The following is a 15,200-nucleotide window of genomic DNA, read 5'->3' as shown; positions in this document are numbered from 1 at the left end:
CGTTCATATACCTTATCAACATTTATAGATGCGTTATTGTAGTATTAAAAAATTGGCACGAAGCAAAGTCGGTATGCATGTAGGTTAGTTGTGGGAGTTGTATTAAGACAGGCCGTCTACTTGTGGTGTTGTAGCGGCGGGCCGGGACGGGACTCTGAAGGGTAAGTGCCAGCCCTTATATAAGAAGGATGTTATGGAGATGTTGTGGACCATCTATCCACCCCCTGCAGCTCACATCACCCGGAAGTCTCGCTGGATACATCCAATCGTTGATGGCCAAGAGGCCAACGCTCAATCCATACTTGGTATGTGTGAGACACTAAATTATCTCTCCTAGTAATTTGAGTAGACACTAGATTCAGAGAAACGATATAGATCAATATTGAAAAATAATAAGCAAAACATTATTTACTTAATTTTCCTGAGAATGAAAAAAATAATCCGAATACCTCAAATTCTGAGTTTGCAAAAGAATCCGATATATTGCTGTCAGATATGCTTTGAGTAACAGTGAGAAGAGAAGTCATTTTAAGCTTAACAGACAAGTTTTGAAATTCTTTAATCGAGGTCTCTTTTCAATGCACCATTTGCACATCTTTCTCACCAGTATATGATATAACGAAATCACGCACCCGATATATTGTCGCTTACGTAGACTAATCACAGTCGTTGGTTATAGTTTAGAATGTATTATTCACAGTGTCTATATCACAGCCTTGGTATTTTTATCATGATACAGACCCAACACTATGAACACTACATTGTGATACTGCTATTAACTTATTCTATAGTGATGTTTAACCATCAGTTTAAGAGTCTTCCATATCGCGAGAAATTAAATGAGTTCAATGTTGTTGATTGGTCAACTTGTGTGAATTAGCACCAATTACAAACGGAAAAGAGAGTAATTTTAGTAATAAAGCTCTTTTCTTTGAATTGTTGGAAATTATCATTTTTCCTTTTCTCAACACTGGTTCGTAAAACATGGCACTTGGTAATGGAATCTGACAATACTGAAGATATTCAAGCACACAATTCTACAAAGTATTTTATTTTTCAGTAGTTGTTCATGATTAAAAGAAATATCATTTATCACAACTTTAAGTATCATATAGAAGTTTAGAACCAAATCAACTCGCAACATAGTTTCCCTTATGAAAATGAACTAAGCCCATTAGTGGCTTGATTTTGATAAAATTCTTCATATAAAATGTAAAGGCAATTTGTTATATCATTTAATGTGAGCAAAAATTTACAACAGCTTTCAAAAATGAATCTTGGTGCTCCCCTGCAAAACAGGAAGTCGATACCTACATCAGGCAGTAGATGGATATTTGATTGGTCGGTGATATATTCAGCCGAAATGATGTATAGTCATAGAGTACTTTGTTGGTGACTGATACATACAAAGTGCCTTAAATTCTCTATATTGATATATGCTGGCTTGCTTGATAAAACTATTCTCTTATAATTCTCTTTTACCTATTATTGAATTTATCCATCGTTTAATTTTAGAAATGTTTTTTAATACTTACAATATTTATCCAATGTAAGATAACAGTTTTGGAAATAAATCGACAAATACAACTTAAACAATGTCTACAGGCAGACGGCTATGCTTGTTTATATTTATAGATTCTATTGTTAAAGAGCTCCCAAAAAGTTTTTGAAAGGAAATTAATGTTATCCTATTGCACATCAATGCATAATTAACTTACTACGTTATAAAGTTTTCTGATATTGTAAAAATAATTAAGTACATGTAAAATGTGAGAACCTCAGCCGTAATACATGATGTATATAATTGTCCTTACCATGAACATGATGTTTCAGACGAGGAGGAGCTGGACGCGACAGACATTAAGACTTGCCTAAGAGTAGTCATACAGGCTAAATTAGAGAGACAGGGCTTTATTTATCTGCCCGCCAAGGAGAAGTACAGTGTAGAGAAGGTCACCAATGCTGAGGATGCCGTCAGAATCACAGAGGAATGGATGAAAACAGAGGGAGCACAAGAATTGATGGGCAAGAAGAAAGACAATAGTTTTACGAAATGGCTCAAGTAGACTTTGAAGAGTTTCAAAGTTACGTGTTGGATTTATCAATCTGTGTCTTGTCTGAATATATCAGTGTGTTTAGTCTGGATATACCAATCTGTGTTAAGTCTGGATATACCAATCTGTGTTTAGTCTATATATATTTATCTGTGTTTAGTCTAGATATATCTATCTGTGTTAAGTCTTGATATATTATCTTTGTTTAGTCTGGACATTTCAATCTGTGTTTAGTCTGGATATATCAATCTGTGTGTAGTCTGGATATATCAATCTGTGTTTAGTCTGGACATTTCAATCTGTGTTTAGTCTGGACATATCAATCTGTGTTTAGTCTGGATATATCAATCTGTGTTTAGTCTGGATATATCAATCTGTGTTTAGTCTGGACATTTCAATCTGTGTTTAGTCTGGACATTTCAATCTGTGTTTAGTCTGGACATTTCAATCTGTGTTTAGTCTGGACATTTCAATCTGTGTTTAGTCTGGACATTTCAATCTGTGTTTAGTCTGGATATATCAATCTGTGTTTAGTCTGGACATTTCAATATGTGTATATCAATCTGTTTAGACATTGTGTTTAGACATTTCAAAAGTTCATTTCAATCTGTGTTTAGTCTGGACATTTTAATCTGTGTTTAGTCTAGATATATCAATATGTGTCTTGTTGACATTGTGGACATTAAAAGTTCATCGCCTAACTTACTTAGTTGTACAGAAAAAAAACAAGTAAAGAAATACAAGTTATATGTAATAGATACTTAAACGTCTTGTCCCAAAGGTTGTGACCTTATCCAGGTCTGATAATGATTTACTCATTATGGATACAGAAAAGTCAAATATTGCTTACAAAGTAGATTTTTAGAGGTCATTAATCATCATTGTTACTGTGATTTCATTGTTTTTTTATTGTTCGCGTGGTGTTTCATTTCATGATATTGTCGCGTCGTTTTACTTCAAAATGATGCATAATTTGAAATACTGGATTTTTACTGACACATATCTTGAATAAATTAAGTGATATTATATTGTACATATAGTAATGAAAATAGGACATGCATGGGTTATTTCCATGTGTAACGATGTATTTTATGACAGAGATGGTGATGGTTAGCTTTGGATTAACAATATTGATTCATTTATTTTTATTATTATCGCTTACGGGAAAAAGTATATAGAATCGGCATGTGTATCTTAAAAACTCGCTATATAGTTATCATTAGTCCAGAGGAAGTGTGTATTATTAAGTAGCTTGACGATACAATGAAAACAAAATGTTGCAAAAAAAAAAAAGTTTACTCCAAGACATATTGTTGGACATCATAACATAACAACCTGAGTTTTTATCTGTAGATTTACACATGTATTCTTACAAATATTATTTTTGTCGATTTATTTGCAAATCAAGGTCCATAGACTTACCGCATGTAATGACATTCTTTTTACGTGTACAAAGTTATGTGATGTTCACTTTCTAAAACAGGTTATGTTTATTTGAATGTTCATTGATCTGTTTCGGTTGGCTTTCATAGCTATATTTACATATACTGAATTTGTGTTAGTTCCCGTTTGGAATTTATATTGACTATGAATGCCAAATTATCAAAGCTCAATAATCTGTAACAACCATTTTGCGAATTGAAAATTATTGTTAAAACTTTGATACTATGAATGGAATTAATAATTGATCATTCAAATTTTGGACTGTAAGACTTTATAAAACGTAATTCATGTGTTTATTTTTGTAGTTTCCATGCTATTAACTCTTTGAGGAAATCCAATGGTAAAAGTTGAAAATTTTAAATGTGGAAAAACTTAGTTTTACACTTCACAATTCCATCTTATGGAAAGTTCTTCGTCTGTTTCACTTCGTATTACGTTAACGTTACAAAAGCAGTTTAAGCGTAGGAAAAGGGAAATGGAGAAACCCTAAAAGCCTGCTCCAAGTCGGTAAATCTTTCTATATACTTATTTTCATGTTCAATCAAGGCTATCGTCTCCGTGTGATTAGACGTGCCATCCCGTCCTACCTGTTGCAGTATTCTGTATCTATACAGCATTGTACAAAATATGAGTGTGATGTTACATATAACTCCTGTGATAAATATGTAAATATTATATCTCTATATATAGAACAGTGATAGTTATGACTATATGTCAACATTACTTATATGCTTTGTGATTCAGTCTTCAATCCTATATTCATATAACGTTCTACTCAAACTAATATGTTTTCACCATATTTAACCTTCCCTATTAAGTTAAAGAATATGTCACCTGTATTTACCTTTTGCATTCACTACATGTTTTTGTACGTATCTATTAAATTCTATTTATTTTTGGCACCATGTAGAATAAAACATTTTTTACTCATCGCATTTAAGATTACATGTATTTCATGTCTGTTCATTGCATATTGTATTTAATTATCAATATGCTGTTCTAACCACCTGGTTCAATTGTTTTGCAAATCATTTACATTTATGTTGGTACACTGCGTCTGTATAAATATATTAACCTTACTATATTATGGTTTCTTTTCCTCTTTCTTTGTTCTTCGTTACACACAAGTACTGCATGAATTGTGAGATATATGAAAATTACAAAATTTATTGAACTATTGGTCTAGTGCATCTCCTTATTTAGGTTTAGACTCACTTTTTCGATTTTCCTCAGTCGTCTCCTGGCCTGAAAATTTAGGTTCTTAGCATCACTGACGAGTCATAGAAGGATGAAACAACTTTATGATGTAGCATCACTGACGAGTCATAGAAGGATGAAACAGCTTTATGATGTAGCATCACTGACGAGTCATTGAAGGATGAAACAACTTTATGATGTAGCATCACTGACGAGTCATAGAAGGATGAAACAGCTTTATGATGTAGCATCACTGACGAGTCATAGAAGGATGAAACAGCTTTATAATGAATTTTAATTCATTATTTGGCTCTGCTGTAGCTAAATCTAAATTTGTGTCAAAAGGTGCTATTGACCTGTTTGTCTTTATTTTGGTTATATATCTTTTCCGATTAATAACAAACAATTCTGAAGAAAAGTGTAGAGAAATACACTTTATATATCTAACACTTGATGGTATTTTATTGCTTTCTATGATCATTCATATACATATATATATGTATATTCATATACAGTTACACTTATCAAATTTTCGAGATATATACTGTTAAAATTACATTGTAAAAATATCAATTTTCCATGTAAAAATTTGCTGAATGTTTTGTACAGTTAAAAAGGTAGTACTATAAATAATGATAACCTTCTAAAAATAGTCATTATTTTGGACTCTAAAGATAGTGACATTATACACGCTTAAAGGGAAGTAATTCATTTAAATAAAACATCCTATAAATCATTTTTATTTGTTAATAACTTGCGTGTTTTCATTTATTGTTGATAAAGTTACAATTTTGTTGCTGTTTCTTAAACCCCCTGTTTATCGTTATAAGTGTTGAGGTTTATTGTTATAAGTGTTGCTGTTTATCGCTACAAGTGTTGCTGTTGATTTCCTTTATCAATTAAATATTTAATGCTACATACATGTATATATTTGTTATCAAATAAAAAGTCTTTTCTCTTTACTTATTCATATTGGGTTGTGTTATCATAAATTCACATGTACCTGGAAGTTATACTGTAACAAGGAAATATACCGCGTGTCTACACTTTCCTGATGTAGACACAGCGGGTTGGGGCGATTTTTAAAAATGTTTTTGGTATTAAGCACCGATGTTGGTTGGTGTTGAGTATTTCATATCGATTAATGGAGCATACTAAAGGATTTAATCTCAATTTAAATAACTTAAATATATAACTTATTTTGCAATTCGCATACAAAAAAAAAAATGGAATCTGTGATGGAAGTCTTGGAGCAAATACCCCCCTAGAGGTGTGAAAATCTCAACAATATCAGATAAAAAAATCGATTTCTAGGATATTACCCACCACATATATAACACAATTAAAAAAAAGAAAAAAAGGAAAATATTAAATTCCGGAGTGATTTCCTTTATATGTACCCATAACATATGATTTTCATTCTTTTTCAGACAAACATTTCAGTATATTTTCAAACAAGGCGATGGCAGTTTAGATACAATTTAGTTCTGATATTCAGCTTCACTCTTATACGGAGAAATTGAATGCATTTTATACATGCTATTCGAATATTTGGATGTAAGCTCTGCTGGTAACTTTCAGTCCTTCGATGTTCAATGGATTCATTAACCACAAAAAGTGTTTAATATAACATATAGCATCCATTTGTAGAACCCATCAATCATCTTCCTTCCAAAGCACAAATATGAATTATGTGCATGGATTGGCTTTGATTTCTTACCAAAGCTAATAAGAAACTAACACTTGGAATAATGTTCCAAGACAGTTCTAAAGAGCTTTATTTAATGAGGTTTTATTGTAGAACAGTCAATATTCAGACATACAAAGTGGGACAATTTGAAACAGAAAAAAATGGAAAAAGAAAAAGAAAAAAAGACGGGCTGCTATTAGCTAGGGTAGAAGTGAAAGTTGAGAAAATCAAAGCAAATGGAACAGAAAAACATCAAAATACCAACATGTGAACTACCATAATCCAAACTCAAATTCAATATAACTAAGGCAAATTATGAACAAAAGAAAGATTTGTAAGGATACTCATAAGAAATGAATAAGATGAAGACAGGGTGTTCCAGATGAGTAAGCATCTTCTGCTTCCTTGACGACACGTTTTCAAATGTACGTAACAGCAGAACGAACAGGCAAACTAAGGAGCAATAAGCACGTTAGCTTCATATTGCACAAAGAAATGATTTTTTTTTCAATGAAATCGCTATGACAACCTTTAAACTTCCCTATAATTCCTAACAACCTGGGTCTCGTGGAACCCAGTGTGTTTTGAGTATGTCGGTCATCTTGCACGAAAATCATCTTATTGGGAAGAAGCCCAGATTATATCATCAATACCTGGGTAGCATGATGCACGTGTTTCCTCCAACTCCTACACCAACCTTAAGACACACTGACAAGTAGATATTTGGTATGGAGGCAACACACCAGACATCTGTCCACCGAAATGTGGAGGAGCCAGAGGCGACTTGCACTATAAACAATGATTTGATGCCATTGGTGAAGGATAAAGCAAGAGATGAAGTATGGTACACAAAAGATAAAGGGCAGCATTATTAGGAATACTGTTAGCAAGGAAACGACTGGAAACTGGTGAAATAATATATTGGTATATTGATCACTTTGTCTGTGCCCCATTATAAACTTGTGTAGTGTACAAAATATCTCATGAACTCATGGTCAGATTTAGATCCTACTTATGCCATAGCTTTACCTAACCAAGGTCTACACCTGATGAGATTTTACTACTAGGCTCAGGTTAAAGTGTATGGTCATCCTTAGCCACCTTTTACTTCATATCCACACCAGTGCTTTACCCCACCAAGGTCTACACCTTATAAGATCTTAATGGTCATCAGTCCAGTCAAGGTTAAAGGTCAAATATCACCCTTGACCACTTTTAAAAACAAGAGGCCTAGCAGCCTTGACAGTCACTATTGAGACAAGCAATACTGAATATAAAGGTCAAAGGGTAGTTATCAAGTATCATGAAACAGAAATTGTGACACTGAATGAAGTAAGCTGGTGTCAATACATGCATACCACCAAAACTGTCATCCTGTGCAAATAATTCTTAAAAAGTTACTTCCAGTGGGAAATAACCAATGTAATATGTAATGTAATATTATAGTAAATGTTAAGAACACTTCCTCCCCAGAAAAAAATATGAGACCCATTTTGATAAATAAATTACCTTTCATGATTCCATTCAAACAGATCATTTTATTCTACCACATCAGGTGGTTGAGAAGATGATTTTTGAAATCTCTGTCAATTTCATTCAAGGTCAAAGGTCACTCTTGACCATTTTTGAAATAAACAGCTTTTGTAAAAGATATCTCATGAACCCTTTAAAAGATTAACCCCTCAAAACATTTAGATCAGAAGAAAAAACTGATGGTATGTTGGGATATATATGTGAGCCCTCGGTCATATTGTTTTTTATTTGAAACCATTCATCATGTTTATTAAAAGATATCTATTAATGAAAATTGCTTAAATTAGAAAAATACAATAAAGTCAGATTATCTCCTTCATCGTTTATTTTTTCTGTTGAATCCCTTCAGGTCTTTTTTCTTGATAAATTGTATGCCATCCTTGTAATGACCTACTTGTCCATCCAACACACCAACATCATTTCTGTCTTTCGACCTAGACAACATAAAAACATAACCATTGTTTCATTCTCTATCAACCAAAACAAGGGTAAAAATAACATGATTTAGATATTTCAACCTAGATAAATTAAAACACAGCATCCTGAGTTCCTTTCTTCAAATATCAAACATTCCAAACACATGTGTTGCCTTCGGTATAAGACTAACAAGTGAATGCCTCCATCATACCTTCTTCATTTTGTCACTCATGGAAGTGAAATATACATTTTGAAAAAAGGGCTTGGGGCATCCTTTTTGTTTTTAAACAGTGACAAATATAAAACAAGGAACATCTGTAATTATTACTCGCTTATCCCGCCAAGTTGGTATGGTACTTTTATACAAAATATATAACACATTTATAGTTGTGACTTCCCTTCTCCAATACCAAATTTCCCCAAGTTAATTTTAATTGATAATATTTAATGGTCATATTCATGTTATCATATTTGAATATTGATGCATTATAAAACATGAAATGAAAATCATGTAAATTCTCCTATTCTCAAAAAATCATTCAGATATGACATTTTTAACCCAAAGTATATTCCTGATTGGAATAACACTTGTATCTTAAAAAAAAGTGAGCATAAAAGCTGCTGGACCATAAAATCCAGGAGGTATTTTTATATGTAATGGATGTGTCGAGGTGTCTATTATCTGATCTTGCTAAATACCAAGTCTGGTTAAAGTTTTTGAGCAACAGATCTAAATGTAAACCTTTTAAATGAAGATGAAGGGCGTACATTCTTCCTTCAATCACCCTGCATACTTCCGGGTATCCAGACGAAGAGGGTAAGGAATCCAACCAACCACCTACCGAATTATACCCGGTGTTGGCTCTACTACCCTCTTTATTTCCTTTTAAATGAAATGTTAATGGCGATGTTGTTACTGTAGGAAAAGTAATATGAGTCTCACTTCTGTGACTTTTCTTCCCAGGCGTGAAAAAGAACCATCACCATTATTTTACTAGTTTAGAAGGTACATGTGTTTATCTGCATTGCAGAAATCCACTTAAAACCTGATTGTTCTTGGTTAAAAAGAGTAATGACCCATGGCACCTTTTTCGCATCTGATCTCAAAACAACCTCAATCTAAGTGACTTTACTTAGAAAATTAACAATATTTACATTCATCGCCTGTTACTACCGATGAAGGGAAGGTGTGAACGTTTCAAGTACTGAGGTACTGAACAAAGTATTGATAGTATTGTACTGAAGTACTTCACCAATCAAATTCCTTAAATTTATGCAACAAGCTCTCTGATTGGCAGAGCCAAGTCTAGATCGATTGTGGGTGGAGCCAGGTGAAAAAATACTGTGCAGACATCGGCATTTCACAAACACTCGACTGTCGCGAGAGGTTAATTGGAAGAGTCCAAGTCACAGGTGGCTTCAGATCAGACCTAATTGGGTTGTCCCATTTTTTTCGTTCTACACCCAATGATACCTTGCTTTTCCATCGACGGTACAACGAGAAAACGAAAGTTACTCCGTACTAAACTAATTTACGTACAAAATATATATCAACAGGTTAGATCACTGGGACCGGAGAATTCATAACATCTTAACAGTGAATATAGTCATATAGTCATTCTGTACTAGTTTTATTTATTTATTTATTTTTTTGAAAGGGGGGGGGGGGGGGGGAGGGTTGGCTCAAAATATTTCGGTTTAAGCCCAAGCTCTATTAATGTAACAAAGAATTACGATTTACCTGGGACCTCCTGATATATACCGATAATTCATACTGCATTAAAAAGTAAAGGAATTCTGTGGTCCCATATATTTTTTATTTTATTTTTTATCTTTCCATCGAAAATTATACATATCCGCAACATGTGAAAAAACTTTGAAGTTGCTTGGGCGGAATATCTAGAGCATTTACTACTGCAAGTTCCAGAAATTCTGACACAAGTCGGGTATTTGCCCGAAGCCTCTGTCTCATGACATTGAATACATATTCAGTTACGTTGTATTCCGGGGAATAAGGCGGCTGAAAAACCAGGGACACGCCATATTCTTTCGTCATATTTCTTAAAATGCGCTCTCCCTGTCTATGGTGATGGAATCCACAATTATCCATCACAACCACATCGCCTTGTACAAAAACAGGATTCCCCATATCGTTCGTATCGGACATAATTTCGTCGAAGAAAATTTTGCGTACTGTTGCCGTCGTCGGACATTTTTCCAGCGATTACTTTGTAATTGTTATGTAACTGATAGTGTACAATAACTCCGCCTACCGGAACAAATTGGGTGTCAGATCAACTATTCAGGTTGTCTAAACTCCGCCCCCGACCAATCACAGAGGTCGTTGGAAAACTTGACTCGATTATTTGAATACTTCAATACAATAGTATCAATACTTTGTTCAATACTATAGTGTGTCGTTCACACCTTCCCTTCATCGGTAGTAAGATGACAAATACATTGAGAGCCAACATTCTTTTCATTAATTGACCGACCTCGAAAAAATGTCCTTTATGTTAAGATCCAGTCATTTTAACTTATGACACCAACTTCTACATAAAAGTAATTATGATAGCAGTTTCAGAATTTCCTGGATGTGCTAAAGCTGGTAAATATAGGTAAACACACAACCAAACAATAACTTACTTCTTCTTTGTATTTTTAGAGCTCGTCACCTTGTACCCAAGTCCTCGGTCCTGTTACATAAGGAAAGTAATTCATTTGAAAATGAAGTTAACATCTACTTCTATTCTATCACCATAACATCTACTATAAAATAATTACAAATGAAATACCTCCAGAGTTACTGTCATACTTTTAAACATGAAAAATGGATTCAATATGATCAGTACATCTACAATATCTATTTTAAAAAGTTCTATGAAAATATAGATTTGTTTACTACAAAACACAAGTTTGTGATAGTTAGCAGCTTCATGAAATCGCCCTTACCACAATTTTCTTCTGTTTAACCGACTCCTTTTCTTGTTTCCTCATCTCTAGGAATTCTTTGTATTTATAGCATTTGTTTTTGGGAAGCTGAGGACAACAGAAAAATATTTATTCAACAATACATTGAGATATATACACAGCAGAACACAAGCCAGCCTAAACATGTTGCCATGGAGAACAATTTACCGATGATGAGTCCACAGCAAAGCTTATATATATCTAGTACCCTTATTACTAAGTACAACCTTGGGATAAGTATAAATTAGAAGTGTTTGATACAAAAGCCTGTAGTTTTTAGATAATTTGGTTTTCACATATACATTGTCCATGTACCAGGTAATACATGTAGATATTTATTGTTTTCAGGTATCATAGCTCCAGTACATACATGTAATTATTAGTTAATATCAATGGAATAACTAGTACCAATTGTGCAATTTTAAATTCTATAAGTTAAGTCTTTTACATTGTACAAATTCCAAACATTCCATTCTTATGTGCAAGTTACCTTGGCTCCCAACTTGACCAGAAATGACGTCATTGCTTCATCTTTCTCATTGCCACTGAACCCTTTAATGCCGACTTTCTGAACTTCAAATCTCGCTTTCTTCATATCAAACTCTGGTTGATCCTCAGCTACATTGTTGCTTTTTTCAGAACTGGACTCCTGTGCTCTCTTTCACAACAATAAAAACAAACACAAAATATCATCTTATTCAGTTCAACAATATAAAATCCATGAAAGAGGATCTTGTTAAAAGAACAAATTAAAACAAATATTCTGCAAGTTAAGTACTTAAGTAATTAAGTAACTTGAAAATAATATCAGAATTTAAAAACATTTCAATAAACTTATATTAATATTGCATAGTTTGATACTGTCTACGGAAAAGTGCTGTAAATATCTGTACAATGTTTGTATCTTTATCACAGTCGCCTCTCCCCTCCCACCTCTAAAAAAAATATAGATAAAAAAAAAAAAGAGATCAGCTTGTCTGTCTGTAGAAAATATTTGTCTGGATAACTCCTCCTAAACTACTGGATCAATTTCAATGTAACTACACAGGAATGTTGGGGACCAAGTGTAGATGTGCATGCAAACAAGTTCTTGTAAACTAATTAATATATCAGTTTTATTTTTACGACACATAAGGTGTACTATAAAACTGGGGTTATTAGTCAGTCATTGGATTACAGGTCTAGTTTAATTTTACTTTAAAATTAAACTTCAAATAAATCACAATGAAAACTTTTTTACCTCTTCCATTTGTTTCTTTTTTCCAGGCTTGTGAAATACAACTACCTCAGGACCCTGATGTTTTGGTTTTTTGGAAATCTGCTCTATTTCTTGATCACAAACTTTTGATTTAACGTCACTCCCTGTCAAACCCAGAGATTTCTTTAAGTCCTGGAGATGTCTCTTTTCTCCTTTTACAGTATGTGGTTGACTGATTTCTACAGTCATACTGTCCAAACTTTTCTTCTGTTCACATTTCCGTTGTTTCTTCTTCTGTCTTCTGCTTTGTGTTTTATGTGTCCCTGTATCATCTGTGTCACACTGACTGGATTCTGATTTCCTTTTTCCAAATCTTGCCTTTTTCACACGTCTTTCGTAATCATCATTGTCGAGGAATTGTTCATCTGTGTAAGATAAAAATATAAAATGGATAACATTCTCAAAATATCAACATTGTCAACTTGCAGTTAGTTTGAAGTGTACTGACAATCTATCTGTAAATTTCATATTTTGTCTTTTGTGTAAAACAAAATAATAAAAAACGAGACCATGGAGGGACAGTCAGAATAATTTGGACTAGCTTCAAGGTTTCGATTGATACTGCTTCAATCACTCACTTGATGTTATTCAAGTAAATAATCTTCTTAATGTTTTCTTAGTTTAGTATGGTTTACTGTTGATTAACAGCCTGGGGTTTGAGTGGTGGCAGGAAGCAAGAGTTCCGGAGAAAAACTGATCCATGACCAGATGCTCAGATGTTTTATCAAAATGATAGTAACTATCGTCATGTAACACGTATAATCTGTGGTGAATTCAAAATACTCAATGATATATTTAGTCTATTATAAAATTATCAAACACTTTGATTTTTGTATGTATGCTGATCGCTTTCAGATACTTTGAACAAGTGGTGGTTATTAATGTTGATGTAACTACATAAGTCTGGTTTTGAAATAGCGACAGCTAATCCAACATGAATGGAACAAGTAATGTAAAAGAAATTAGTAATGACAAACATGTTCTGCACCGGAAGGCTTCAACTAATGACCTGTCACTCTCAAGGTGGATATTCTACCATTTGACAAAAGGGAAAGTCTCCCTCTCTACTAGAGATTAGTAGCTCTAGGGTAACCTGTATTCTCTCCTTTCACAATATACTTCTTTCCACTATAAAGTGCTAAACCATCCTTTTTCAAGAAGTACATGAATAAAAATTTCACATATTTTACCTGATCCCATTTCAAATACTTACTTATTTGTTCCAATCGCTTTAGAATTTGTTTCTGTAATTTATCTTCAGTGTCCATGATTTCTATTTCTGGAGAGTAATTAATGTTCTTCCTGAAATATGAATTAATATTAAGATAACTGAATGAAACAATAAAACAACCCAAACAATAATCTTGAAACATCATTACTGCTAAGTGCCCTGTCATATATTTGTAAATAATGCCAAAGTTGCATAAACATCAGATTATCATGTAAAATATGGTATACAGATGTATTTACAACAGATGTGGGGCTGGGGAAATTCAAGCTGTTTCAACAGGTTGGAAATATCCATGGCACTGAGAGGAAGAATTGAAACTCAAACATATTCTCTCTTTACAGACAATATTACTACTTTGATATACCGTAACACATGAAACTTTGAATAGTAGTACACAAAATATAAAGCCGAAAGATTAACATAACAAGGTGAGACACCGTGCAGGGCAAGTGGTTACTCCTATACGTATCTGAAGGAGAGAGATCCGACATACGGCGCATGTCGAACGTTTCTCGCCGTGTTGAACTACTCAACATCTTTGGAGTAGGCACGTGGTATACTACCGGATCCTTGTTACGGTACTCCAATATCAACATTATTGAATTCCATATTGAAGGGATCAGCGGGTGCAAAGAACAGCTGCTAAACTGGTCCGTGCATCATCTGGTACAAGTGTGCACCTTTGGTACAACGTATTGGGTCATAATTTGTAACGATCAAAGACAGATAGTTTTCCACAAAATCATAAGTGATTATAAACAATAATCAAAGCTCAGCAATGACCATATACTTTCGTAAACATTACACTCACGCATAACATCATGGAGGCTGCCATATTTGTTTTTACAGTACAGAAACCGTATACGGATCTAAAATCCGGAATTTCTAAAGCAATTTTGAACAATTTTCACAGAAAAAACGAATATCTCGACGAGAAAAAATAGAATAAACGATAATTACAAAACATATAAATACATTAATATTAGTTAAGTAAAGGTACTAAAAAGACCTTTCACTAGTATCTGTTACATAAGTATGTACCATAAATTAGGCCTCTTGGAAAAAAAACTATAATTATATATACCACGTTAATTGAAGTGGGGGTGTCGGTGTCAAAGAGATTCTTATCTTAATTCTTAATATAATGGAAATCATTAAAAGGGTTTGATATCAGTTTAACCAGCTCCCACAAATTGCATTTCACACAATATTTTAAAAGCAAATTTTGAACAAAGTTTCGGAAGGGTGTATAAGTGCACATGGAAATGATGGTTTGTGACAAGAAGCTGTAGAAATTTCTGCAGTTTCAGTTAAATATTGACTCAATTTTTTTAAAGTTCAAAGACACACAAAAAGATATGTACATGATCAGTTGACAGATGACTTCAAATAAAAAGCAATGGCCTT

The 15,200-nt window shown here is 33.4% G+C and overlaps 1 protein-coding gene across 2 annotated transcripts; it reads right to left on the bottom strand.

Annotated features, from left to right (window-relative positions):
* Positions 1-8,224: 8,224 nt before the first annotated feature.
* On the bottom strand, positions 8,225-14,627 carry LOC132549806 (uncharacterized protein C1orf131 homolog). 2 transcript variants are annotated; one of them, XM_060213779.1, is made up of 7 exons: positions 14,605-14,627; positions 13,776-13,864; positions 12,545-12,927; positions 11,795-11,962; positions 11,287-11,373; positions 10,981-11,030; positions 8,225-8,351 (listed from the first exon to the last, which is right to left on the bottom strand). In XM_060213779.1, exons 2-7 carry the CDS (start codon positions 13,828-13,830, stop codon positions 8,234-8,236), a joined length of 861 nt encoding a protein of 286 aa, XP_060069762.1. In that variant the 5' UTR covers positions 13,831-13,864; positions 14,605-14,627; the 3' UTR covers positions 8,225-8,233. The 2 variants fall into 2 exon arrangements, with proteins under 2 accessions (XP_060069762.1, XP_060069761.1); XM_060213778.1 differs by lacking the exon at positions 14,605-14,627 and adding an exon at positions 14,287-14,369.
* Positions 14,628-15,200: the final 573 nt, after the last annotated feature.

Source organism: Ylistrum balloti, unplaced genomic scaffold (genome assembly GCF_031769215.1).
Source record: "Ylistrum balloti isolate Yb309-2 unplaced genomic scaffold, AGI_CSIRO_Ybal_v1 Utg370078, whole genome shotgun sequence".
Taxonomy (NCBI): Eukaryota; Metazoa; Mollusca; class Bivalvia; order Pectinida; family Pectinidae; genus Ylistrum; species Ylistrum balloti.
This window is presented reverse-complemented; position numbering and strand designations above follow the sequence as displayed.

Coding starts and splice junctions, on each gene's coding strand:
- LOC132549806 (XM_060213779.1), bottom strand. CDS start 13,830: ATGGACACTGAAGATAAATTACAGAAACAAATTCTAAAGCGATTGGAA. Junction 12,928..13,775: donor AAAGCGATTGGAACAAATAA/GTAAGTATTTGA, acceptor TATCTTACACAG/ATGAACAATTCCTCGACAAT. Junction 8,352..10,980: donor TCTAAAAATACAAAGAAGAA/GTAAGTTATTGT, acceptor TATGTTGTCTAG/GTCGAAAGACAGAAATGATG.